Source organism: Platalea leucorodia (assembly GCF_965183815.1).
Source record: "Platalea leucorodia genome assembly, chromosome: 8".
Taxonomy (NCBI): Eukaryota; Metazoa; Chordata; class Aves; order Pelecaniformes; family Threskiornithidae; genus Platalea; species Platalea leucorodia.
Window position 1 is genome coordinate 46,478,967 of NC_138830.1, and position 27,986 is coordinate 46,506,952.

The window sequence follows — 27,986 nt, forward strand, 5'->3', positions numbered from 1 at the left end:
CCTGCCTGGAGTATTTTGGTGAGATTCAGAAAAGCAAAGTCACCTTCAGCTTCAGAAATTCTTTACAAAACACTTACACCATTCTAAATCCAACTTTGGGAAATTCATATTTAAGTAGTCCTGTTGTTTTATAATGAGAGACTACTTGTTATAACAATCTTTTATTAGGCAGGACTCCATTGGTGTGTATGCAATCTGGAAGACAATGCAAACAACCGGGATGGTTTTCTCCTCCTCTGCCTCCTTTTCCACTTTTAAAAAAAATGAAATCCATTAGGTAGAGCACAATTTGTAACAGGTATTGCTCTTTTGGAAATATTCAAACACAAACCAAATATATTTCACAACCGAGCTAAACTCTAATTTGAAAATTAGTCTCAAGTCTTCCTCACTAGTTTTATGTGAAAATTAGAGTACACATTTACTTAAACTTTTATTGGGAAAGGTGAGAAAACAAGTAAGAACCCTGAAAAGAAAAGCCGACTTTTACAAACGTATACAACTCTTACTTGTTTAATGTCCCCAAATTCTCAGAGCACCTCATGGGAACCTTTGGGTACCGAGGTAAGACAATTACTGTATGTTATTTGCATACACAGCTGCTAATGTCTCAAATGGCAGATTGTATCAGTACAAATACATTTGTCATACAAAATCTAAGGAAATTACACTGCTGCTGTGTTAATTTGAAGGCTGCTATCTTTCACATACCTCTTCTAGAGTCACTTTTACCCTGACATGAGACATCAGCTAAACAACGAACAGTGCTTGACTAGACAGCTTGCTTTCTTGTTCCTCTCTCGTCATACTCACCTGTCCCACTTTGTTTTGCATTAGCCGCTGCTCTCCAAGGTATGCAACCTCATTTATCTGTGCTTATAAACACCGCACATACAAAGACTCCCAAATCTGACACGGGTCTTCGTGAGGTAGCACAACACATCGATACAATACTAATGACCCTTCTCACACAATACATTCAACTTGTATGTAACTCCAGTGAGGGAGTAAACGAAGTTCTAAGGATTTGTTTTCTAGATAGCAAGAATAAACAAACGTAAGAGTGTTCCAACTTTATAATATAAAGATGTATCAATCATGTATTTATCTCATATATGAGTAAAACAGCATTTGCTTTTAGAATGCTAAAAACAACAATCATAATCAGTCACAAAAATTAAGCATTCATGTTAACTAAACAAGAGCTACGCGGTGTATGACACTAAAATCATGAATCACTATGGAACTCCACCAATATGATTTTGTAGAAGGAAATTATTATGTTGGACAGGATTGGATTTAATTTAGATTTCTGCTAGACTAATGAGGTAATCTTGGGTCAAGCTTGGGTTAGAGAAAAGACAAAAAAATCTAGCCCTTGATTCAACTCTAATTAATATACATTTCACCTAAGCAGGAATAAAACAATTTGACTCAGTTGGAAAATATTATGGCCATTCCTTTGATCTCCTGGCATTTTTCCGCCAATTATCCAGTTTTCTAACTCAGTACAGCAAGGGTAACACCACACTTTGTCTTCAGCCAAACAACTGCCACCACTTCCGCTCTAAGCACAGGAAAACAGGTTGGAAGTGTCATGGTCTTCAATTTTACAGAGATGTGCAAAAAGTTCTGCTGAATAGCAAGACTACTACTGCCCGAAGTTCTTCAGGACTTGGAGAATTCATGGCAGGGTAATACCTTATGCTTGGAAACACAGGAAATTTTTTGGCAAAACCCAGTGTCTTTAAACTAGTATGAAATTTTGAAGATCTAAAGACCAAGATTCATATGCAATAAATTTATTACTGGTTATAGATCTTCTTGTTTCTTCAGCAGTAGTATTTGCATATGCAAATATAATACTATTCCTCTCCTGTCCTTCCCAGGAGTTCATAATCTACTCCAGTTATCAGAATTTGTGACTGTTATCATAATATATCTGTACATCTAAAGTATCTACTCAAAAGGAAAAAAATACAGTTAACATGAAAGCAGTAAGCTTGATAATGCAGTAGGATTTTCATGAAAGCATTTTGACTGATAACAGACAGGACCACTTCCCTCCGAGATGCAAGTTTAATAGTAACACTTGAAGTTACTGCAACAACTTTATAACTTCAGGAAAATCTTTTACTCTAAAGCCAAATCCATGGCAGTGTTGCATGGGCTTAGACAGTACCAAAATAGTCTCAGCATTTTTCTGAAGCATTTTTCTCTGGGTACAAGCAATAGACCTGTGGTAAAGGGAGAGTGTAAGCAAAGCGACCGTCATCTAACCTTCTACATCTATTGGCACAAATGCTTGCATTCCTTCTGCATCACAGCTATAGCATTGGTAACCTGATGCAGAAAACTATGGAACAACTCAGTTCTGAGGAATCATTATTGCCTAAATGTTGCACTATCATTACTTCAGGTATCATATTCCTTGCTTTTTCTTCTTTCTACCTATTGACCCTCAGATGGGTTAGAGAGCTAAGTGGAAATTTAATTTAAACTTATTTCTGTCCAAGTGATCCATTTCTCAGTGGAATGTTTTATAAGAAGCCTTTTTAAGAGAAGATTGTTGCTTTTGAATCAATATTTTTATGTCAGGCATGATAAAATAGAAAACTTCTTTAGACTTCTCATCATGAGAGATGCTGCATTACTAGCACAATTTTTAGGACTTTGGTTTGGCTAAAAAGGTGAATAAATGCACTTACCAAACCAAACAAAATCCTTTTCATTTGCTTTTAATTTTCAGTAACGCCTTATGAAAACAAGGATAACTGCAGTAAACTATTATTTAAATATTTTAAAAGAAACAACTCTTATTGAGTTGATAAATATTAATGTGGTGACAAGAAATTATTTAGAGTAAAATTGTTTTCATAATCTAATTGTTAAATATATGATGCTGGAGTTTCAGTAATACTGCTAAGACAAGTTACCTTTTTGTGTGGATTTAAAATTTCTAAGGCAGTGTTAGAGCCACATATGATATACATCATATGACGTACATACTTCATTATTATTTTTAAGTAAGGGAAGGATCCTATGGCTTCTTATAGAACTCTATCTGCTAACAGTCCACATATTTTTGTGCATATAACTCAGGAAAGGATACAGTTCAAAATTACAACTTAGCTGAGTAAGACTCTTGTTACAGAAGACATTGCAGACATGGGTGATGACAGTACCCAAGCAGAGTGGTTACCATAAGGCTGCAGTGGATACAACTTCTGGGAGCATGGAAAATACCTGCCCCTGGTCTGCTTATGCAAGAACCGGGTACTCCCAAAGCTCCTAGCCAGTGTAACAGTCACAAGAGCAACCTGCTTAAATACAAATCACTGTTAAAGGACTTTATCCAATCCTAGAAAGATGGGCTATCTGTGCTGATAAAGGTATGTAAAGGGCTGTCTTCTGTCTTCCCTTGAAATTGGTAAGGCTATATTATGAATATCAACAGGTCTGAGATTTCACTTGCATGGTTAACGAGTATACCTGAGAACAGATTCAACTGAGTGTTATCTAAACTGATCTAGGTCCTGGATACATGCCCAGACATTTATGGTGTCAGGTTTAAGTTTTTATTATTATGCAATATTCTTGGTTGGTGATGACACAAAGATTTTAACTAAGTTAATCTTTCAGAATCAAACTCAGCTACTTGACTTTTAAATTAAAAGATTTTTAGCCAACAGATACTGAATATGTAGAAAAATATCCGTGACAGAAACGACGTTTAGGATCTTACCTTCCCTGTCTTTCATTTAAATAATTTATATTATTAATTACTAGGTGTTGACTCAATTATTCCTAATCTTGATCTACTCCTGCTATCAGTTATATGGCCTGCTTTATGTCCTATTTAATGAACCCTTTTAATGGAAATTAGAGAACTCATAATTTCTTTAGCCTATATTTGTGACTTTCCATGCTTCCAACAGACTTCATAAATCAGAGTGTATTTTCTAAAACTTGATTTTAAAAGCTTTAATCATGCAATATGAATTAGACACTGCTCACAAATGATGCTTTTTCTTACATTAAGTTACACAGAGTCAAACATTTCAGAATTTGTGTTACAAAACAATGTAACAAGTAACAGCTGAAGAGTAGCATTTTTCCCTGAAATACTCTCAATGGAAAATATTTTTCACTAGTTTATTAAATAGGTTTACCATTAAAACAATCATATAACTCCACTGACAAAAAGCTGCACCAATTTAAAAGTGTGAAAGTAAACGGAGGCTATTAAGCAATATAAACCCCCACAGGCACGTTATCCTACTGCTTTCACTCAAGTCCATTTGAAACAGGTTAATGCTAAAGCAAAATAAGTCAATCAAACCGAAATAAGAGTGGGTTTGCACTGACTTAACTAAAACAGTGCTAGCCTGTGTGTGAATGAAGCCTGACTGTTATGTCTAGTCTCTGCAGTAAGACCATATGTAGATGGACCTTCTGTTTGTTTAGGTAAGTATTTAGACACAATTTAAACCTGATTTATGCCAGTTTGGTTTAAACAATATGCAGAGTGGTTTGAAGACTGGCTAATAAATGGAGTAAGACAGAGTTACAGAACAAAACATAAAATAATCTTCACCTTACCAAATAATTTTTTAAATGTGTTCAAAGGACATAGTGATCTCCCTGTACATTTTATTGATGGAACCAATAAGCAAGAAGGGGACTTCTTAATGGTAGTTCTGTGCAAGAAACTGAACTAATTTTTTTTTTCTTTTTAAATTAGGAAAAAAGACAGAGTGTTATGGAATGGAAGACTCCAAGATATCCATAAAGGAGAATGTTTTGGAACAAATACCCTTTGCTAGTCTTCTTTCCTCCTCCTTCCTCCTATTATCCTTGTGTTGGTACCTTTACTTAGCATTCCAAGACAATGTTTTCTAGAGTTCTTTCAATGTTTTGAAAAGTTTTTTTTTAAAGAGTTAAAAGATTTTCTTAAAGACTTTAAATTACTTCATTTGGTATTTCACTTTCTCCCTCTGACTTTTGCCTTCATTAAGTATCTTGGGCTATATTCTCGCTATCAGACTTCATATATTGGTTACATTTGGTTTAGATATTCATCCATTTCTATTGGGCAGGGAACCAGGGTATAGTATGGATCACACTCAGTTTTGAAGAGGATGGTTCCAGACTGCCTGGTTAGCAGAAGGAATGCAGTAGTGTCACTGTTCAAACGCAGGCACACTGTGAAGTCTGAAAACATTCTCCATTTCCAGAACATAATAATGAAATTATCAGCTGCTTTGCTGATACGAAAAACAAACTATTGGACAGTCATACCATTAAACAAGTAACACAAGCTAAAAATGCTGCAGGTTTCTTGGATGCCCTCTTTATGATCTCTAAAACACTACCCTAGTAGCCACTTTACTACTGGCCAGAAGAACATCTGAGCAACAAAGGTCTTCAGGCATCATTCAAGACACAGAAATCGTGGAAACACAGATTCAAAACCAGCTTATTATCAAAGTTGACAGTATTATATTCATCAGCTTATACAAAACCTGGAAGAAACCCAGTTTGTCTCTCAGTTATGGTCATATACACATTTAAGAGTAACCCAGCTGGCAGTGAAGTTTTGAAATTTTTACATTTTTGCAGGAGTTGATTCAAAGCTTTTAATTTCAAGTAACAAAGCCATGCCAAAGACACTCTATCTAATTGACCTTTTATACTATAAAATTGTGGTGTTTGTTTTTTTTGGCAGAGCAAATACAATTTGAGAGATCAGCATATATTCAGTGTCCAATGCAGAAAAAAATACGAACAATATTAAACCAAAATCTTGCCAGTCCCACTTCCCCACTCCCCTTCGCAAAAGAGTATGTTTTTATTAAATATATTTGAATATTTTACGTGAAAGTCTCTAAACTAGTTGAAGAAAGAGCTTTAGAACCCTAATTACTAAAACCAGAGACATGCTTATATTTCTTATGGTTTCAAATACGTAGAATGAAATTCAACTTCAGAGAGAGGCATGGTGCCAGCAAATTAAACACTTTCATTAGAAGGGTGGGAAAAAAGGCAGGGTTAATGTACAAAAGAATAGGGTGCAGCACTCAGACAGAAAACCTAGTATTCATCCTGCATTTATTCAAACATGTTATCATATCCAGGAATGCCATTACTTTAAAAATCACATACCAGTTTGATCTAAGCATTTTTAATCAGGTTACCACCAAAATATTTGCTACCTCTTTACTAATACCACTATTACCATTACTCAGAATACATTTCGTACACTTTCTTTTATTCACATGTCAGCACAGCGTCACTCCCTCTAGTGGGTAAGAAACAAAGCTTATACAGACAACCCGAATTTTCATACAAGGGAGAAGTACTCCTGCAGCTACACCAAAAGCAACAACACTGGCTAAGGTCTAAGTCTCCTATCACAGCTACAAAGAGAACCACTATTTCACTCTGCCTACTAGAAAATGTGTTTTTACTAGCCCTGTTGTTTGCTTTTGCTTCCTCAAGTTTCCAATGGCCAAAAAAGAATTACAATGAATGCAAATATTGTGGCAGCAAGAAATGTATTTACTTCTAGCTTGCTTTCACTTCCAGCAGCATGGTAGTTTTAGTTCTCAGCTCAACAGCAAGTTTTGCCTGCCATCAATTATTTTCACAAATCTGCGTCTTCCTTTGCATATACTGGCAATATACTAAACTCAAGTAGTATTAAAATCCTGTGTCTTTTCCTGCCAAATAACTTGATTACTCTATTTCATTTGAATACTTGCTTGACAAACCCAACTCTGGAAACACTAAGGCATGGCCTAATGTTTACAAGAACTCATTTCAGCAAATCTTACTACATAATCGCATAATGAAAAAAAAGACAAAAAACCTCAACCATGTACATGGATTTTTTTGACTGTTATATATATAAAATCTGTATAGCTAACGGAACTACAGAATACTGCCAACAGGGAAACAAAACAGGAAGAACGGGTCAATAAAAAAGAACTTGTTATATGCATTTTTCTGTATATATTGCCTTCTAATGTATAATTATTACCTTCTAATGCATAGATCCAAAGAAGTTGGCTAAAAAAAATGAGCATCAGTTTGCTGCAAATTATGTTTCTAATTTTTTAAAATAGGAATGATTTTTAACTGATAGATATTTTAGTCTTTCTAACTGATTTAAGTTACAAACGCATCCTAAGCCATGAGATGCCTTTAAGCAAAGGACAGCCGCTCTCATTTACAGCAAATTAAGGTACTCAGTAGTTCACAAATTGTTACTCTTAGAATAACATATCAAAACTTCATCTGAAATGATTTGATAATTTTCAGATTATTTAAATTTAGACTGATGAGTAAATAGTCCACGGAACCACACTGTAGAGAAAATGACTGGCAATTACATCACTTGAAAGACTGTTACCAGAACAAAATTGTTAAGTAACACATTTCTAAGAAAGTGACATTTTACAAAAAGACAAAGGCATATATTTTCCACCAAAATCTAATGCTGCTGTCATCAACAACCCCACAAAAGCTACAGCTACCTAAAATGGAAATGAAAATGTAATGTATGGAAATATTCTCTTATAAAATCTCCTTAGGCTTCACATGTATTAATGTATTAGTTTGCAAACATTAAGATCAAAGGGAAAGCAACAAATACATCCTAAAAAGTTTTTAGTCAGATTTTTATTAACGATATACAAGTAGCAAGGCATAAAAAATTAATATGTTCAAGCCTTGAAATGTCAAGTGTAATGATCTCTAGCTCTGCTTACCTCCTTTGCTTTTTGTTTCAGTCTAGCTTGCTCTGGGTCTTCTTGCCTTGAGCGACTCTACATATTTAAAAAAAAAAATGGGGAAAAAAGGTTAACAGATGGTTTAAGAACCCCTCATCTGTTGCAGTAAGTTAAAAAATACCAAAGAAAGGGGAACAGGATACAAGGTGTCAAAAATGGGATGCTCAAATTCATAGAAGTGCAATTTCAAACCCGTAAGCCTCACCCAAAAGACTGTTAAATATTCAGTTGTAAATAAGTTCTACCCTAGATTTAAATTAAAAAAAAACCAAACATGTTTTTGTCAAAGCTAAAGTTTCCATACAGGTTTAGATTTCAATTATTTAATACAAACAAATTCAAGCATCCAAGAGTGGAAATGATACCCTTTCCATTATCTGATCTTTTCAATTTAAACTCCTTACAGTCACTTATCTTAAAATAATTTACTGTTTGCAACTAAGCTTTTATTCAGCTGTTGGTAGAGGACGTGGACAAAACAGTTGTAAAGTCACCCTCCCAAACAGTAAACCTTCATAATAAAGATGTTACTATCCGTCTGAACTTACTTTGAGTACAGCACAGAAATACACATAAGTTAAACTCATTCATGCACTACTACTAATATTAATGTTGTAATTTTTAAAACTGGAGAAATATTGCCAAATGGCAACTTTTGCGTTTTCCTTCAAAACCAGGAACAATAGCTCTAAAAACCCATTAAGAATAACTGTTTAATTGCAATAACAACCCGTAACAGTACATTTCTTCAGATACAGACTGTTTTACAACCATATATTAAAACTGTTACATTCTTATTTATGCTCACTATACATATTCAAATTGATGGAATTCAAAACTTGAGAGGTAGATACCATACGCATTATACTTTGTTAATTGCATGATTGGTCAGTATTCAGAAAAGGTTGCATAAGAAGTTGTAGGAAGCTGCAATAAAACTTGCGACATCTGTGGAAAACTGTTGTTCCCAATACCTGAAAGATGCAATTGTTTTATTTTGGTATTTCTTTGAGATTTAAAGTGATATCATTTACACAGCTCCTAAAGGAATAAGAATATCTATGCCCTCTCCCATCTATCTTTCTCTGCTTCTTTCTATGCTGAAGACAGACCTGAAACTTGAAAGAATATTAGCTTGCAAACTTACATATGCTCAGATTTTTTCCTGTTGTTCGAATTTTTCATGACATATTCTGTTCAGAAGTTAAAAATCCATGAAGAAAACCAAAGGGAGACAGTTTTTAAGGGTAAAGGGACATGTAATACTGTTGATATCCCTGGAAAGAGCCTTGACTGTGATTTGGCAGACAGGGCACCAATGACACCGAATTCTCTATCCTTTTTCCTGGTTTTTTGTTTGTGTGTTTTTTTTTTTTTTTTAAATTTAAAAAATTTTTAAAATTATTTTTTCAGGGATTATTTTCTCAGCTAACATAGCACACACATAAAACACAGTGATGACAAAGCGTGGCCAAATGAAACAATAATGAGATTTTCAGAAGACGTGCTTCACTCTTCCACTGTGCACATTAGCTTCATCTTCCAACACCACCTACTAGTGATTTTGTGCCTGTTAGCATAAAAGGCAGTTTGACAGGATAGTGTCTAGAGTAAAGTAATGAGAAATTAAAATCTGTAGACAGCTAATGACCAAATTAGACTCCCATGTTGTAGTTGTGCCAACCAAGAAACTCCAACTTAACTTAGACTAAGATTCCTTCTAACTTCTGCGGTCAGACAAAAAGAAAAATGTAGGTAACCTGATCTAGTTAACATTTAAAGAACAAAAAGGCATTTCATGGAATACGTGGATCTGCCAGAGACCTGGGAGTCTAATTCAGTAGAGCAATTGCTAAGAACTTGATTATATTTATATCTATTAGGTTAAAAAACAAACAAACAAAAACCATTCAATGAGTTGCTTCTCTAGGAGATGGACTTAGGGAAGTATTTATGAACTGAGCTGAATTAGGTCCTTGCTCTGTCATTTTGTGATGACAGTTCAATCACTGCGTGCCTCAGTTTCTCCAGTATGACGTACGGAAAACTGTATTTAGCTCTTTCATGTGTTTTGATGATAAATTTATAAATGTACAATGAACTTCTATTGTGTTCTGAATCTCGCAGTGAAAGCAGTACAGAAATACAGAGTGTTGTTGTACTACTGTATGAAGCCGTATAATTTGCCAAATGCAAAGTACAAGTTAAAAGCATTTCAGCTTAAGGAGAAAGCAGAGTGTCCTGAGAGAATCAAGCTGAGACTTCTAATATCGTTACCAAGTTTTTACAAGAAAGTGATAGAACCCTGGAAAACATACCAGATCTACATTGTGTTTGGGGACATTGTAAGAAAAATTAAAGAAATAGACGCAAAGTAACATTGCAATTTCCTGGACTCCGTAAGTGAAGGAAAAACTCTGAAAGCGCTACATATTAAAAAACTCCCCACATTTAAAAGGTGGGGCTTCCCCCCCACACACCCGAAACTGACCACATAAAAGTAGATCTGGAGTTCAGGATAATATGAAAAAGCAGACGCTAAAAGCAGGCAAAAAAGCAGATCTACTCTGTGTAAACCTCCAGCTCATTCACAATAAATAAATAATAAAAATTATTGCAGAGGTGAAAACAAGTACTCAACTCCTGACTGATATTAAATAGAGGAATTTTTTCAGTAATGAAGATTTAAAATACCAGGTGATGTTAGATATATAAAGCCAGACTGAAGGTGAAGGTAGAACTACTTTTACATTGAGAGTAATGCAATGAGTTTCTGGTTATTCCTTGAACCCACACCAAATGGCCTTTTCAAAGAGCTCAGGCTAGCTCTTGTTTCAAACAAGTAGAATTCCAACTTTACATTAGATGTGTCAATACTCCTATAAGTAACACTAATAAAATTAAGGAATTTAACTGCCATTTTCTGTTTCTTTTTGTGTTCAGATAAATTTTAATAGAAATTTTTTTTTAAAAAAACAGATGGTTAAGACTAAAATACCTTCCTGCTGACTACCATGTCAGTTTGCAAATCAGTAAGCTTCAGAAATAAAATCATCAGCATATGGAGGCTAAAATGTGTTAAAGGAAAAGAAAAAAGTATAAACATTGACTATTTTATTAATTCTTCACTTTATGATTTAATGTAAATTACAAAAGGTTTCTTCAGTGCCAAGGCAACACAGATTAAAGCAAATATAAGCAAACGAAAATGTCAAGCTTAATAGAGGTCCCTGGATAAGCTTTAAAAATGTCACTGGCTTCTCTTTACACTCCATTCCACACGTGAACATCTTTTCCTTCCTCTGAAGAGTTTCAACAATTTTGCTGCTGTTCAGCTCTTGCAGTGCTTGTCTATATCTCACCATTTTATTCACCAATTATTTTAATATTTTACACTTACTTTTCTCAAGCTACTGACAAATCATTCCCAGTTTTTTTAACTCCAGTTTAAATTTTTTCTTCAAAGTCATCTCATATTTTTTCTCCTTTCCCTCTAACATCCAAATTGTAATATGCTGCATCTCACCTGTTTTGTGAAACACATTTTTTCAAAATCTTTTAATGCACCAATGCCTCCTTCCTCTAAAGCTTCGGAAACACCCAACAATCACAGAACCCCCCAACTCAAATACTTTCAACTCCTTTCCCTTCCCCTCTCTAGTCTTCATGTCTAGATCTGTAAATAAAGAAATCTGGGTTTACGTAACATATTTTCATGTTGATGAATAAACACCTTTAGAAGCAAGCTAGCTTCCCATAGTAATTCTAGAGAAACCTAGGACTGATCCTAACCAGATAAAATACTTTTAAATACATTAAATGTTGTCTCCGACTGAGAACTTAATTCACCAAACCAGGTTTGTTAACATTTCTCCCAAACATAAACTACTTTTATTAGACCAGACAGCCTGATATTTTAATTGTTAAGAATGAAAGTGCTTTGTGTTAGAGAACTTGCTATCTTATTTATCTGAAAACTGCATAGATCACATTAGGTCTATGGAAATACTAGACTTTGAAAGTATGAAAAGCAGCATATCTTAAATGTGTACTCAAAACACATTAGAAATATAGGGTTTCATTTACATGTTACCAAACTCCCTAATGTTCCAAACCTCAGCTTTTCCCCTTGCTTGTGTTAAGAAAGAATGCCACAAAAACCAGACATCTAATTACACATGTAACAGCATAGTTTTAAGAAGGGGATTTTGTATTTCATAGAACTGTCTTAAATTGGAAAGCAACAATATTTTTTATCTATAACTCATGAAATACTTAAATATATGCAACAATTATTTTTAAAACTGGAGGATGCTCTGTGCACCTACACAGATAGGCAGATCAAGTCCTTCTGATGTATTTAATTATGATCATTATGCAGTATTTTGTTGTCACTTGTAATGTCAAAGCTTCACTGTTGTTACATTTTGTCCCACTAACAAAAAACGTTTTCTATTAGATGTATAATAATTTTGAAGTCTCAGCTTGTTAAACCTCTCTCTCACAGGGTCTCTCCTCCTCAATACGTCTCCTGCATTAAGCAACATCTGATCCCAGTTAAGGCACTTACAGCTCTACTCCCCCTTCCCAATACATACACTGGGAGTCTTTAATGCTTCAAACTCATCTTTTTTCATTAAATAAAGTTAAGAGTCACAACTGCAGGTGCTGTACTATTGAGAGCCACTGCTGTGCCAACAGTTTCAATTTTAAACCTATTTTTCCCCATTGATGACATTAGAACTTCACCCACGGCTGTACCAGCTTATAACTTTCACTTTTAATTAAAGAAATTAAATTGGCAACATGAAACACTTTGCTTTCACATTAACTTTCACTTTTTATTAACAAAGCTAAAAGCAGCATAGCTGAGGGTAAAACCCTATTCAGAGCTACGACCACAGTGAGGTGGAATGCAAGAGTACAGGTCTAAAAAAAGATTTATTTTAAAATCATTAAAACTGAAGTAAGAAATTTCTAAAAATTCAGAAAATTATCTCAACACAATAATTCCCTCTTTGCTCTCGTCTCATTAGAAGTGAGTTATAAGTTTCCGTTCAGAGAGTGCTTCATCTCACAGAAAGCTGCATTACATCCACTGTACTCTCAGAAGAGAGGGAAAGGATTAAATTGGCATGACGACTGAACTCATCTCTGGCTCAAAGAGGTAGTCCCTTCAAGTAATGACAGGATGTATGTGTAAGGAAATCAGCATTGCCAAATTTCAATAATGTCTCTCCAATAAAAAAAAGCCCTTCAGCCTATAGCACGATAAAATCACTATCATCCATAAATACTAATTAACTTCACAAACAACACTAAACATAATTTTCCATTTCTTTACGTAATTATTCTTTTTACAGCATAGATCTTACTCCTGTGATAGTTGTATTTAAGACCCCAAAACTTGACAGGCTTGTGCTACTATACAGAACACTCAAAATAATAGACTAATAGAATGCATATATTGGAAATTAATTTTCAAAATTAATTTAATAATAAAATAAACATGCATTTAGCCAGATTGAACAGATGAATTAACGCTGTAATTTTAACATGATACACTTTATTGTAGATTATATCATAGAAGTATTATTCATTGATTTTTCTGAAGACAAGGACAACCCCAAGCTGTACCTTTACTGTAGAAAGCATCACTCTCTCCAAAAAACAATTCAGAAATAAAACTAAACAAACGAAGAAAAAAAAAAAATCAACTACAAACTCCTCTTCCTCCTGCTGCCAGAAATATTTCCATTATTAGCCCAGAACCAGAACCTCATTCAATTTGACACACACAACCTGCATTTTCCAGGTTTTGGAAATAGCTATGAAAGCAAGCAAGGAACATATCTTTTACTACAGCAAGACCTGTGCTTTGTTGTTGTTTTAAGAAAGTCCACACAACACACACCATGTCAAATGTAAAGGTAAATTCCTCAAGTGATTTTAGTCTGGCTTTTGACCTTTCTGCAGTCTTAAGACTTTCCTTAGCTCATCTTGCGATTTCCCATACCAGCCACCAAAGACAGATTCAAAAGATCTCTGCTTCTGCACACACATGGAAACGACAGCCAGTGGGTTCTTACTGGGAAAACAAATGGTGGCAAAGAGTTGACTCTCCCAAATATTTCCTTTGAAGAGACCGCACCCTACATACGTGTTTATATACAAGATGGCTCCTCGTTGTGCCATTATTATTTTATCCTATTATTCACATATCAGGAAGATAACCCAAAAGTAATGACAATCAAGGCAGCTGCAGCCTCTCCCTGTATAGCTTCTGTATTTGATGCATCATATTACCTGGATGTTTGAAACAGGACTGTTCCGGCAGCAGGAAGTGACTAGATCTCACAGTTTTGGGGACCAATGTGTCTTTAAACTCTTCTATTATAAAAAGAATCACTAGGAAGTAAATTAGAGAAATGCTTTGGGCCACATGTTCTAGGTTGGTATGCATACATTGTGGAACATGATGCAGAGATTCCTGGGGTACAAGAGACTGTGCTAACTCCTGAAACAGTATAGTCTTGTTTTCAATTTTTAGGTTTTTAATTAAAAGAGAAATTGTATGTTGCATTGCTACTATAGTATACCTTATGATTTTTCCTTTCCTGTCAAGTTTGTCTTCCCCCAAAACATCTCACTGGAATGCGAACATCAGTCATTATTCTTCTAAGCTCGTGGTATGAAGTCTCTATTTCTCAAGTATTTCCCAGGCATGGGACATAAGATTTTGTAATATTCTCTCATTTAACAAGCCAAATAATACTGCTATTTTGCAGTATATTGCTTTAAAGATAATCTTGTAGCTTCACAATTATTTTTAACTTGGACAGTGACTTCTCTCAGAATGTAAAAAATTTAAAATATTTTTGAAACCTTTTTTTTCTTCTATCTCCCCATCTGATTTTATCTCTCATTCTCCCAAAAACATTTCCTGAAGCAAAACCAACCCCATCTGGGTGCTTACAGATTCTGTAATCACATCCTACTGTAACAACTGAAATTATGGTTGCAGATCAATCAGAACACTAGTGTCAAATATTTTCTAATCTCCTCCTAAAGAAACCAGCCCACTACCCAAAAGAACAACAAAAACCTGCAAACCTGACACTGTCTCTGACCATCATTTACATCTCTTTCTTATCCCTTACTGGATTCTAATGCAAAATTACCAAATTGGTTTCAATGCTTCTGAAAGACTCATGCTGACTCCCCTTTCATTTCAATCTACTCCTTCATTTTTCATCATCTTTTCAGTTGATTATTTTGTTGTTGATTATTTAATAGCATCCACTCCAATGCCCAAAACATTTCCTTCATTATCTTATTCTTTGTCAAAACCTGGACTTTGGCTGTTAACAAGGTTCCAAAGTGTAAATAATTAAAATAGAATTTTCACTGTACAAGTTAAACCTGTTTACACTCTTCCATACTAGACAATAGATGAGGTAGCACTAGCAGGCAATTTTGAAATTTTCCTAAAATTATTCTGCTGAGTAACTTTAAAAACATGTTGCAAAATAACATGACAAAACACGTACAAGATAAAAGATCACTCTGTTCATCTAAAAGGCACATTAAGAATCTGCAGTCATAAATAAAAAATTTCTGATTTTTAGATTTAAGCATTTATAGGAAATTAGATTTTAAATTTAGATTTAAGCATTTATAGAAAAGCAGAAGCAGAAATTTCAGTATAAAATCCCAAATTTTCTAATCTTTAAAGACACAACACTGTCAAGGTGACAAAGATGCCATGATTGGGGAAACGTTGTCTTTGCATAATAGGTATTTAGTCTCCAGAGCCAGTTTAATCATTACCCCCTTTGCAGACACAAATATCAATCAGCAGGCCACAAACAGACAAAAAATGGTTACTGATCTTTATCACTAGTTATCAGGGCAGCTGGGGCAGATTTTAACTGTGTCCTTTGAATTACTGCATCCTTTCCACAAAGACTTCAATCTCCTTAGACAACTAGACAAATTCATAAAAGACTAGAAAAAACTAAATCCTGGGTAAGGAATTGGTACGTAGGAATTCAGAATAAAGACCTTAACAGTTATTGCTGTTAATGTACAGGTGGTCTTGCATTTGAGCAGCAACCTAGATTCTAAGGAAATCACGAACAATCTATTATTTAGAAAAAAAAGTTGTAATCTGACCATATTTTGCTAAACTATGTCCTACGTAAGTCTTGCAATAGGTTGTCAATCCATTGGAACAGAATGGTTGAGAGCCAGCTAAACGCTCCACGAAGGAAAGACACTATCAGTGTAAGTTCAGTTCCAAACCAGCATTTACACTTAAGTCACAACGTTGCATAAGCACCTCCCAAAAGGCTCACAATATCTTCAACTTCTCTTTCTAAACATTAATACTGATAAATCAGCATTGCTCTTCCATGGTTACTTTGTGGTTTAGTTTTTTAATACCTTCATCTAGTTTTCTAGTATACCATATATTTATGCTAAGCTGTATCCTGTCACTTTCTGGTTATGAAGTTGATTTATGCATTCATTATTTTCATTAAGGTAATTTTTTCAAATCAAGTAGAGGACTCTCTTTTATATTTGTTTGTTGTAGAATTCTTTAATATGCTCTTTCTGTAATCTACAGGAATCAAATTTGTTGCTCATGTATTTATTTCCTAAATTTTGACTTCACAGAATAAAAACCCAAACCACAAAACCAAAGAACATTGAATCATGAAGTAATTTAGGTAGGAAGGGACAACAGGAAGTCATCTAACCCAACCTCAGATAAGCCTGAGAAAGGCTTTATGCAGTCAGGGAAACATTTTTGAACTAAGGACTACAAGCTACTGTATCTTCCTCAATGTCCATAACAACAAAAAACAACCAACATAACAAACAAGTAGCAGGATACAGAGAAAAGAAAACATGATTCATCAAGATGTATTCACTAAATGGAGAAAACAGGATTTTAAAAAAAAGCATTTCTTTATTTAAAAAAAACCAAAACATTAAGAATGAAAACAGTAAATCTGTTTTCATCTAAACATTTAAAGACTATGCATGTTATGTGGAAATCTGTAGTATAGTTAACAATGTGAACAATTATAAATTAAGAGTGAAAATAGGACAGATTAAAGTAGCCAAACTGAGAAACAGATTTCTGAAATAAGCAAGGGTAGGTTTTTATAAAAAAAAAAAAACTCTCAATTTATGAACACTAATGGCACAAAACCAGGATGCTAAGTGTTACAATTGAGCATTGAGTTGTTCTGTATGATCTCTTCAGAATATACAATAAATAATTCAATGAAAATGCAAATGCAGTGACAATTGAGATAACTAAGGGATAAACTTATTTGCAGTTTGATTGGGGCGGGGGGTGGGGGGGAAGAGAGAGAGAGAGAGAGAACTAAATTAAATTTTCAGTTATAAACAGGAGATCTATCTATACCTGGATGTTCTTGAAACAATATTGTCTTAGTTTGTTTTATTGCATGTATGAAAATTCACTCTTCGGAATTAAAGTTACAAAGGAACAAGTCCAGAAGAACTGATAGTTAACGGAAGACAGGCATGAATCAATTAAATAATGTAGTTAGAGGTGACCGGAACACCAACTGGGACACATAGTATTTAAATTAAAACAAACAAATGAACAAAACTTTTTTTAAAAAAAAGTCTAGAAACTCAAGAAGTAAAAAGCCTCAAAAAACTCAAGTAGTAAAAAGCCTCAAAAAAATCCGTAATGATTTACTGAACTTTGTTTAAATACCAGAAGTGTAGGCTATGATTTTCAAATGGCACAGAAACCCTGGCATCTATTAAATTTCAAAGGCAATTGTGAAAATTATTTCACCAAGTTATTTTGAAAATGTTAACCATTGTCTCCTATATTCCCAAAAACTCATCACATTCAGAGCTGTATCTTGAAAATGTAGGAGCATTCCAGTCAGGTAGGTTGAGAGTCATCAAAGACAAGACAGCGTGACTTAATGAATTAAAGGTGTGATGTCAGAAGAACAGTATCTTTTTGCTATAAGAAACAAAATGTCTTTATGAAACAGATTGCACAAAATTAAATAATTGTTTAAAGACTATGAATTGTTAAGTAGTTTAAAAAAAATAAATAGAGTAAATTGGATACCTTGGCAGCCTTTAGCAAGATTTCCCTCTCTTGTTCATCTTTCCTTTGCTTTTCTAAACGCTCCAACTGTTCAAAAAACTTTAACTGTGATCGGACATCTGTAGCTTGTTCATACCATTCATCATCCTGTAAAATAAGAACAATGTTTTACAGAAGCATGCATTTTCATCAAGACTGCGTTTAAAGAATACTATAGGTGTTATACATTAAAATCTTTCTGTTGTACTAACAATTAAAAAAATTTCCCCCCCTTTTTTTTTTTTAAGCTTGGGGGAATGAAGCTAGCCTATGGTTAATAATGCAGCTAGAATCTGATTATTTCATTAATATCTAAGCAAATTTAAAAAACAAGGATTGACTTATCAGCACCAGAGACATCAAAGAGTTAAAAAAAATAAAACCAACAGACATACTGATTAAACCCCCCCAAGATGCTTAACTTATTACTGAACAATCCTAGATATAGGATATAAGCCTGCTTATAAACTGCAGTTCCTGTATTTGTACTCATCTTGAGTTAGTAACAGACATGATCAAGATGCAGCATTATAAAAGCATTAAAGCTAAAAATTCAGTTGAAAATAAGCCTCTAATTACAATTAAAATAGAAGAACTTTATGACAACTAAGAGCATGCAAGCTTTCCTAGTACCCAACAAACAATAAGAATTTATGACACAAGCTGCACGGGGAACACTCGGAATGTCAGTCAGAAAAATAAGTTATCCATATTACTGCCATCTCATTTATCTGGTTAATATTTTCCTTTTTCACTGCAATGCTATGAAATCAAAGAAAACTATTAAACAAGAAATATACAGAAGACAATGAAAATACTACAGTTCAGAGACAACATAATTTTTTTCTAGGAATCTGTAAAGATATTATTTTAAATGCATCTTTGGCTTAATACAGACTAAGTGAAGTATTTTCTTCTCAGACACCATCCTAGGGAGAAGGAAGGAGGGACTTAACACTGCTGAAGCTGATGAAGAATAATGGGAAGAAGCAAGGAGATTTTACTTTTAGTCCACTATAGCAGAATATATCCATCAAAGGCAAGGAAAGATGTAAGTGTAGGTAATACACAGGCACAGTAGCCTTTATTTTTTTTAATCCATTTTTCTATCACAGTAATGTCAATTCTAGTCACAGATGACAAAGATAATTTTTCTTGCAAATGTCACATATAATTAGTCCAACTGTGACCCATTGGGAAGGTTTGGGAAATAGGTGGGCAAAGATACAGTCCAAAGCTGTTTGACTAGGCTTTCACTCAAGGAAAACAACAACAACAACAACAACAACAACAACAACAACAACAACAACAACAACAACCCCAAAACAAGCAAAAAAACCAAACCAGAGCTACTCAATGTATATATACACTAAAGAAATCTAAACACAGCTTAGACACAACATACAACTACGGTTATTGCCATCTTGCTTTTACATCAGTTTAACAACTATTATCATCTTACTTTTATCAAAAGAGATATTTCATATTTATCAATAAAGATGTTTGATTTATTTGAATTTCAAACTGCTTTGCAGATTCTTATTTAAATTTCCCCCCTGGTTTAAGGTATCTAAATTGTTTCTATTTGCTTCAAGAGTACAATCAACTAACGATGGAATGAGAGTAGCATTTAATCTTGAAATGTTCTTTTTAAAGAGAACATCATTGTTTAATAACAGTGAAGAATTTATAGTTGAATTCTTTAGTTGCTGGTTTAAGACAAATTGGTAGCTTTCATAAAATATTAGCATTTCTCACAGCCAAGGATGTGTGAAGTTACTATAGATTCCTATATATTGAAGCAATTTTGATCCATTCAATGGATACCTTGGTCAAAAAAGGAGACATCAAGAAACAGTCTTAGTCACAATCAATGAGCAGAAATAGCTTAACAGATGCTCCATGCTAGACACTTCAGCACAGAAGGACAAAAACGTAATTCTACACACAAATTCTATCACAGAGGAGGAAGACAGATCTGGCAAGCAGTGCTAGCATCCCACCACTTTCTATTTGCCGAAGTAGACAAACCTGCAATTAAAACATGCTTTGCATGCAGAATGAACACAAAACACCTACCGTGTGCTAAGAAAAAACGGCATCACGCTGCATGGTTCTATAACACACAATACCTTTCTTTGCACACTTACTTTGTATGATTCCATTCGGTGCTGGGTTATCACTGTTACTTTTTCTATCACTGTTCTTAATCTGTTTTGTGTTGCATGGGAAATAAAAGTAACCACCTCAGCTGGCACATCAGTAATTCCTAGTTTTTTAGCTAAAGCAAAAAACAAAACAAAACAGAATTAGCTTACCCCCAAAAAAACCCTCCCAAAACCTCTAAAGAACATAAAGTCATAACTTCATTTTCCTGAACAGAAAAATCCGTGACAGTGTATTTATGTAGCTTTGGTGATACATTCATGACCCCTTAAAAAGAGGTGTGACTACACTTTAAAGTTTGAAAGAGAAATCAGAGCATTTTTTTTTATCACTTAGAAAGCATTTAAGAACTTTACTGAAGTTTATCCTGGTATATTAAATCAAAGCATAACAGAGTATGAGACAATTTGAGTTCTCAGTTGTTCTACACAAGAAAAAGCAATTCCTCTATCTTCAGAAGCGTTAGTGCAGATTAATTTCACTGTCAATGAGATGAGGCTGCAACCCAAAGCATACTGTTGCACACTTTAACCTACAGTATTGCCATACTACTGACAACAAAAATTCTTTAGAAAAAAACCTATTAATTGAATATGAGGAAATAAAGTCATATTAACAACAGTTATTTAAAAACACCAGTTGTCTCCCAAACACTGCTAAAATACATATTCGTAGTTATTTGGACATTTGGACATTTGATACTTTGTTCTGAGTTTATACAAAAAGCAAACATTCTACAGTCTAATGTATTGATATATTGAAAAATCACCTAAGCTACAGAAACAAGAATATGAGTAACGCATAGAAATTCCTAAATTCCTAAATTCATCAGAGTAATTACTAAGTATTGGATATGGATTTGTAGATATACGGATATACACATAAATAGCTATAGTCCTACAAAGACATGCACGTGAGTAGTCCCAGTGGGACAGTTTTCTGGACAGACAACTCTGTGTGCACACACACACATATATATATTTTTATATATTAAAAAAAAAAGTAGTTGTATTTTGTACGGATTATTAGATTTGACCCGCCCTAAAAGAGTAAATACTCTGATTACACTGAATCAGTCTTCCGTTGACTGAACATGAATCTTTTAAAAGTGTTTGTGAATATGTTTGTTTGTGCTACGTTAACGGGTATGCAAAACACTACAGGAAATTTGGTTGAGAGTATTTTGGAAAGTGTTTCCTGAATGGTTAATTACAAAGGTAACCTTCGTTTGCGGAAGGGTCCCTGAGCAAATACAAACCTGAGAGGCTTAAGAATGAGTATTTGTTTTGTGAGGCATTCCTATCTCTTCCTGGCCAAATTCAAGAGCAAGAAACCATCACACGTCTAAAAAATGAAGACGAACAAGTGAGCAGTGGTCTCACATGGATGTATACTTCTGTTATTTTAATGATGTGATCTGAGACGAACTGGCAGCGTTCAGCATCACCCTGGGCTTCTGTCAGGGCCGGGCTGGGGCCGGTCAATCACGGCGCGAGCGGGCCGCCACCGCCGGCAGGGGGCACTGCGGCGGCCCCGCGCGCCGACCCCGCGCGCCGGCGAGCGCTGAGGCGACAGGGCCCAGGGAGAAAACGGCGCCGAGTTCTGTCCGTGGGCACGGCGGCTACCGCCGGTTCCGTGCCCAGCCGCCCGAAACAGATCGCGCCTCCTCCAGCTCTCCCTCGCCCCGTCTCCTCCTCATTTTTGTTTTTTTGATCTGCAGTGTCTATTTAAATGTATATTTTATTACATCACTACAGTACATCATTCCCACACTTCCCAGAGCTGAATTCTCTATGTCATGTATTTCTGATATTAATTTTTTTAATGATTCTTTGAGTCGTCATCTCAAACTAACTTAAGCCAGCACTGACTCCATATTGTACACGTTACCTTAAGGATTTTAGCAATATGTAGGTATGCTTTTTAACTGATTTTTGCTTTACTGCGAAAAAAAGAAAAAAATTAAATCTTTCTTGGTGCCCAATTTGTTCTCTGTAATAGAGATGGAACTCCACTGAAGTTGCTAAAAGCTGAACGTATAATGGAAAGCAGACGTCCGCATTAAGATCCCAATGCTGCAACTGTTACTCATGCAAATTAAGTCCTTGAAGTCAGCAGGCCTATTCATATTGGTAGGAGCTATTTGTGCAAGTCAGACTTGCAGTATGAAGACCTATTTGAGCATGCACCATTTTATTATGCAAACATGTGTAAGCAAAGCCATCAATCAAAAAACCCTAGTCTGAAAGATAAAATGCAAGTAAGAAGGGAAATTTAATTAACTAGTATCCAGAAAAGAGGTTTGAGATGGAAAATTCTGCCAAGTAGTCTAGGTAAGGGTACGAATGAATAATTGTTAAAATAATAATTCTTTGAATTTCATCAGTGTAACTACAGCTACTCAACTTCCCTGAGCACACACAATCCTTTCATAATAAAGGACTATCACCATCTTGGATTTTTCACAATAAAGGTTTCCCTAATTTTAAAGACACTTGTTCTAAGTAAATTCAACCATTATATGGCTGGTTCTGCCTGTCCAACTCTTCAGAAATTCATCCAGAACCAAAGGACCATTCTCTGAGATGCCTGGTTCCTAGAGATTCTCATCCTACATCCTCTTCATCAGCCTCTGCAATATCGCAGTAACTTTCTACTCCTGAAATCCCTCAACACAATATTCTCAAAGTCCAGAAAACCACCCGGAGGCCAGTTATAAATGGAGTCCATCAGGAGTCTGTCCTGGGACTTACCCTTTTTAATATCTTTCCCAGTGACCTGGAGGGGGAGACACAAAGCACGCTCATCAAGTTTGCAGATGGCACCACACCAAGCAGTGCAAAGGAAAGGGCCGCCAGTCAGAAGGATCTGATGACCAGGCCAGCAGGAACTTCATGAAATTCAAGAAGGACAAATGCAAAGCGCTGCACCTGGGATGGACTAACTGTCTGCAAAAATACAGGCTGGGGACTGCCTACCAGGATAGCTGCAGATGAGGAGTGGGGAGGAGTGGCTGGAGAGCTGCCTGGCTGAAAGGGACCTGAGGGTGTTGGTTGACAGCAACCTGAACATGAGCCAGCAGTGTGCTCAGGTGGCCAAGAGGGCCAACAGCATCCTGGCTTGTATCAGGAATAGTGTGGCCAGCAGGACCAGGGAGGTGACAGTGCCCCTGTACTCGGCACTGGTGAGGCCGCACCTCGAGTACTGTGTTCAGTTTTGGGCCCCTCACCCCAGGAAGGACATTGAGGTACTAGACCATGTGCAAAGAAGGGCAATGAAGTTGGTGAAGGGTCTGGAGCACAAGTCTTATGAGGAGGGGCTGAGGGAGCTGGGGTTGTTTAGTCTGGAGGAGGCTGAGGGGAGACCTTATTGCTCTCTACAACTACCTGAAAGGAGGTTATAGTGAGGTGGGGGTCGGTCTCTTCTCCCTAGTAGCAAGTGATAGGACGAGAGGAAACGGCCTCAAGCGGCGCCAGGGGAAGTTTAGGTTGGATATTAGGAAAAACTTCTTCACTGAAAGGGTAGTCAGGCATTGGAAGAGGCTGCCCAGGGAAGTGGTTGAGTCCCCATCCCCGGAGGTATTTAAAAGATGAGTAGACGTGGTGCTTGAGGACATGGTTTAGTGGTGGACTTGGCAGTGATAGGTTAACGGTTGGACTCAATGATCTTAAGGGTCTTTTCCAACCTTAACGATTCTATGATTCTATGAACAGCAAAACGGTAGATCAACAGTAACCAACAGATCAAGGGGGGCAATTATTCCTCTTCACTCAGCCCACATCTAGACTACTGCAGTCAGTTTTTGGTCACCTGGTACAAGACAGACTTGGAAAAACTTGAGTACAGGGAAAAGTCACCGAGATAGTTATGGGGTTGAAGCATATGACCTATATGAGGAGAACATGAGGGTGTCTGGAGAAGAGAAGTTATTGAGACGATGGAGCCAGACTCTTTATTGAGGATGCCTGGAAGAAGAATGATAAATAAATTCATTAACCGAAATAGCAGAGGTTCTGACTGGATATAGGGAAGAATTCTTCGTTGTGAAGATAAAGTACTGGAACACTTTGCACAAAAAAGTTGTAGACTCTCCCACCTTCCAGGTTTTTAAGACTTAGCCAGACAATGCCCTAAGCAAGCTTGTCTGAATTTAATGTTGACCCAGCTTTGAGCAAGAGGTTGGACTAGATGACCACTCAAGTTCTCTTCCAACCTGAGTGATTTTATGATCCCTGTCTTCCTGCATAGCTTCAACTTTCTCCCATATTCCTTATTATCGCACATACCCTTAGTTCCCTCGTACATCTAGTATCACGCCCTGGCATGTCTCCCAGTCCAGATTTGTCCAGCTTGCTAGCTGGGCACAGTCAGCTCACCCTGAGGATAGCCTGGCCAGTCTGTACAAGAGTGCTGACTGCCAGCCAACCAGACAGAAGAGCAAAGAAAACGAAAAAATGGTTGATTTCCCCCTCAACTGGGACACACGGACGGGCTATGTAGCTGCTGATTTATCAATGGATTCAGAAGTTACCTGAAGGGAAAGAGAAGGCAGGTAAATAGACTGGTCAATCTCTTAAGGGTAGTTTTCTTTGGAAAACAGGCTAAGGAAGAAAGAATACAAAACAAATTTCCCCCAAAATGAATTAGCATCAAGAAACCAGACTACAAAAAGACAAAAAGAGAAATTTTTTAAAAGTCAACTTGTCATGCACAACATTCATCATGTGTGGAAGCATCATCACGTCTTCCCTGCTCTAAATTACATTAGTCAAAATCCTGTTAGCAAAGGATGTCAGAAGCAGCGTGCATTCCAAAGCTGTACACTACATGAAGATTTGGCACGCTGCTTAAATACCTGGATTGTACTTGGGGCAAGGATGGGAAAATTACTGATGTGCTCCTGAAATAACAATCTCGTCTACCCTTGGACAGGCTGGCCTAGTTATACTTTCATAAACAGTCATGCATACCACTTTATTGATCCGCTGACCTAAGAAAAGTTCTGATACCATTGTTTAGAGATTGTCTTTTTTTGCTTTCTGCTACTCAGAGAAAATACCAAGTAGAAACTGAAACTATGCAAAGGGCTGGAAACTGTTAATTTTCATATGTTTCTGTATTAAAGTCTTAGTATTTTTTTCTTCACTGCTACATCTCCTCCTGAGTTTCATCCACTCTCATTTATAAAAAGCACACTGGAATTCTGTCTGCCATCAAAGGAAAATAATGCTGATCTCTAAATAGGAAATTCCTGAGATACTCTTCTAGTCTGCATAATTACTTTTCCCAGTTTTAACACAGAAAGGTTTCTCTTCCCATTGCAAGATTCCCTAGACCGATGATGACATGGGAAAAGAAATATCATTTATAGTTTTAAGAAATGTGTATATACACATATATATTTTATAATACTACACATACTTAATTGTATCACAAAACACAAAATATCCTCAATATATTATTCAGCTTTCTAACCAAGTCACTGGACAGTAGCTTCATCTACAGATATTTTTATTTAGGTCCTAGCATTCTGAGTTCTGGTCTTAATTGCGCCAATAATTATGCCATTGCAATAATAAATCATAATATATACACTTACAGAGGTACAGAAATGCAAAACCCAAAGAGAAAATTAAGATTAAACAAAAAAAATGAACTTATTTCTATCAACAGACTGCTATCATCTCTCTTTTGTTAAAAAAAGTTGAACTTGTTGCCGACTTTTAGGTGATCTTCTTAATGTGCTTTAAGTTTGATAACGTGGCCATCTTAACCTGTAGTTTTGTGACCAAAATTCTGCATTTAAAGCAGTGTAAGAAATGTGCAATTTGAAAAAAAGTTCCTTGCTTTTAAATAACACATTTGTTAAATTTAGACATTTTTGATAACAAGTATATGCTTCAAGTATTTAAAATTACTTTAGCAACGCAATTCCGAACTTTTCCTAGAGCTATGATAAAAACATCATCAAGGATAACAATAAAAATGGAGCTGGAGCAAAACAATGCTCCAAGCTATAATTTTAACCAATCTCTCCACTTGAATTTGAATTTTTATATTTTTAAAGACATAACTAAGGTCAGGTTCTTCATTCACGTGTTCTTGCCAGATCTCTACTACACCAGAACCGTACAAGACCATCAAGAATTGATGACTGATTGCATGAACACTTCAATTCTTTGTGGCAGGACTCAGTTTCAACACATCCTCAGAGGCATCAAATGCTACTAAAGCAGTCAGTTGAGTCATACTATCCTATATGAAGAATATGAGGGATCACAAATGAATACCCTCTAAGTAAACAAATTTCTAATCTGCCAAGCACTTATAGACAACACAATAAAGTCTGCCTGCATATTAATTCTTAATTACATGTTTGGAAGCTTTAATAGCAAACCATGGTTCAATCAGCATTTAATAAAGATCTATAGTACACAAGACAGCATGCAAAGGAAATATAAGTGTTAGAATATTTTTGTTACAAATAAACTATATTCTAGTTAAAAGTTTGAGATATTGCAATAGAGTTCCTATAAAGTTAGAACCTGCATATAAGTTCCAAAAACCTTGAGGGAAAAAACGTTCAGCAATATTATTCTGATATTGGCATATGTGTCACTAGCACAAGATTGTTTTTTTACAAACATAAAAGCACCTAAACCTTGTCATTGAAAACTTTCAGGTCCCAAGAAGTGAAAATTCTATAGAGTGCTATCATCTGCTTAGCTACCTGAAAGATACTGGCTTTGCTGCACTTTAAAAGTTTAATTATATTTTATTGATCAAACAAACTAAAATAAATCCTAAGAAGAGTACTGCCCTATTTGAGAAGCAGAAGAAAAATACTATCTTTGCAGATAGGCTTTCAAAGAATCAAAAAGTTACTTTAATAATTTATACTTTAAGAGGACTGACAGGATTGAGATCAAAGATAAAAAAATTATTTGTAAAACACTAGGTCTGACTGATTATTGATGTGATAAATTATTGAGTGCCTGTATAAAATCTCTTTATGTTTACACTTAAAACAGAAAAACCTTGAAGAACTGGTTTTAAACAGTTAAACAGCATGTATTTAGGGCTTGAATTTGTCTTGTCCTTCAACAGAAACATTGTGAGAGCGCATAATTAGTCTCTCTTTGCCCTAATCACAGGTCAGCCAGAACTGCACAAAGCACTCTGCTATCATCTTAAAACCAGGAGCAACTTCTTAAACTTTAAATTCTGTGCATGAAATCCTGGCCCCAGATGCAACTGGAACCAGACTTCTTATGTCCAGGCCTCTTCTGTGTTACAGCTGGCTTGCATACTATAAGATAGAAACAAATCACAGAAGTCCACCACCCCTTGAATCTGAGAAATTATTTGTTTAAACTTTTATTTAACCTCATTCAAACAGCATCAGATCTAGAACAATGCAAAAAAGATGCATCTGGTCACATCTATCTACCTCATCCCCACAGCACAGTAAGTACTAGGCTGTGCCTTGGATTGCCTCTACAATTTTAGGCTCAAGCCCCCTTCCTCTTTTATCCCAACAGAACCACCACAGTTTCACATGCCTCAGTCCTTCTGCAATCTTTCCCATCAGGAAAAGCAAAGTATTGGAAAAACTACCACTTGAATTTCTGCAGCCTTCCAAGCTATGCAATTCTTCAATAAATTCCATTCCTCCATTTCAATAGCGTAAGGGAAACTGATGATTTTATAGGTCTGCTGTAGGTGTCAGCAGTGATACACTTAAAACACCTTCATCTCTGTAAAATTACATATAATTAAATACAACATGATCAGTGAAGTAGTCACTGTTCAAAACTTAGTCTCCACAAGTTCCTGTATAGCGTAACAGCTGAAAACATTGGGGGAAAAGGGGAGAG

At 35.7% G+C, this 27,986-nt stretch overlaps 1 protein-coding gene across 3 annotated transcripts in view; it reads right to left on the reverse strand.

Moving 5' to 3' along the window:
• Positions 1 to 27,986, reverse strand: part of LOC309594464 (transcription initiation factor TFIID subunit 4-like) — a 150,076-nt gene that overhangs the window by 65,129 nt on the left and 56,961 nt on the right. For 2 of the 3 annotated variants that reach the window (XM_082320314.1, XM_082320313.1), the window contains exons 11-13: positions 20,094 to 20,224; positions 17,926 to 18,051; positions 7,773 to 7,829 (exon numbers count right to left, since the gene is read on the reverse strand). In XM_082320314.1, coding sequence (XP_082176440.1) covers positions 7,773 to 7,829; positions 17,926 to 18,051; positions 20,094 to 20,224 — 314 coding nt within the window. Of the gene's footprint in view, positions 1 to 7,772; positions 7,830 to 17,129; positions 17,815 to 17,925; positions 18,052 to 20,093; positions 20,225 to 27,986 lie in introns of those variants that run through there. The other variant, XM_082320315.1, reaches the window with a different exon arrangement.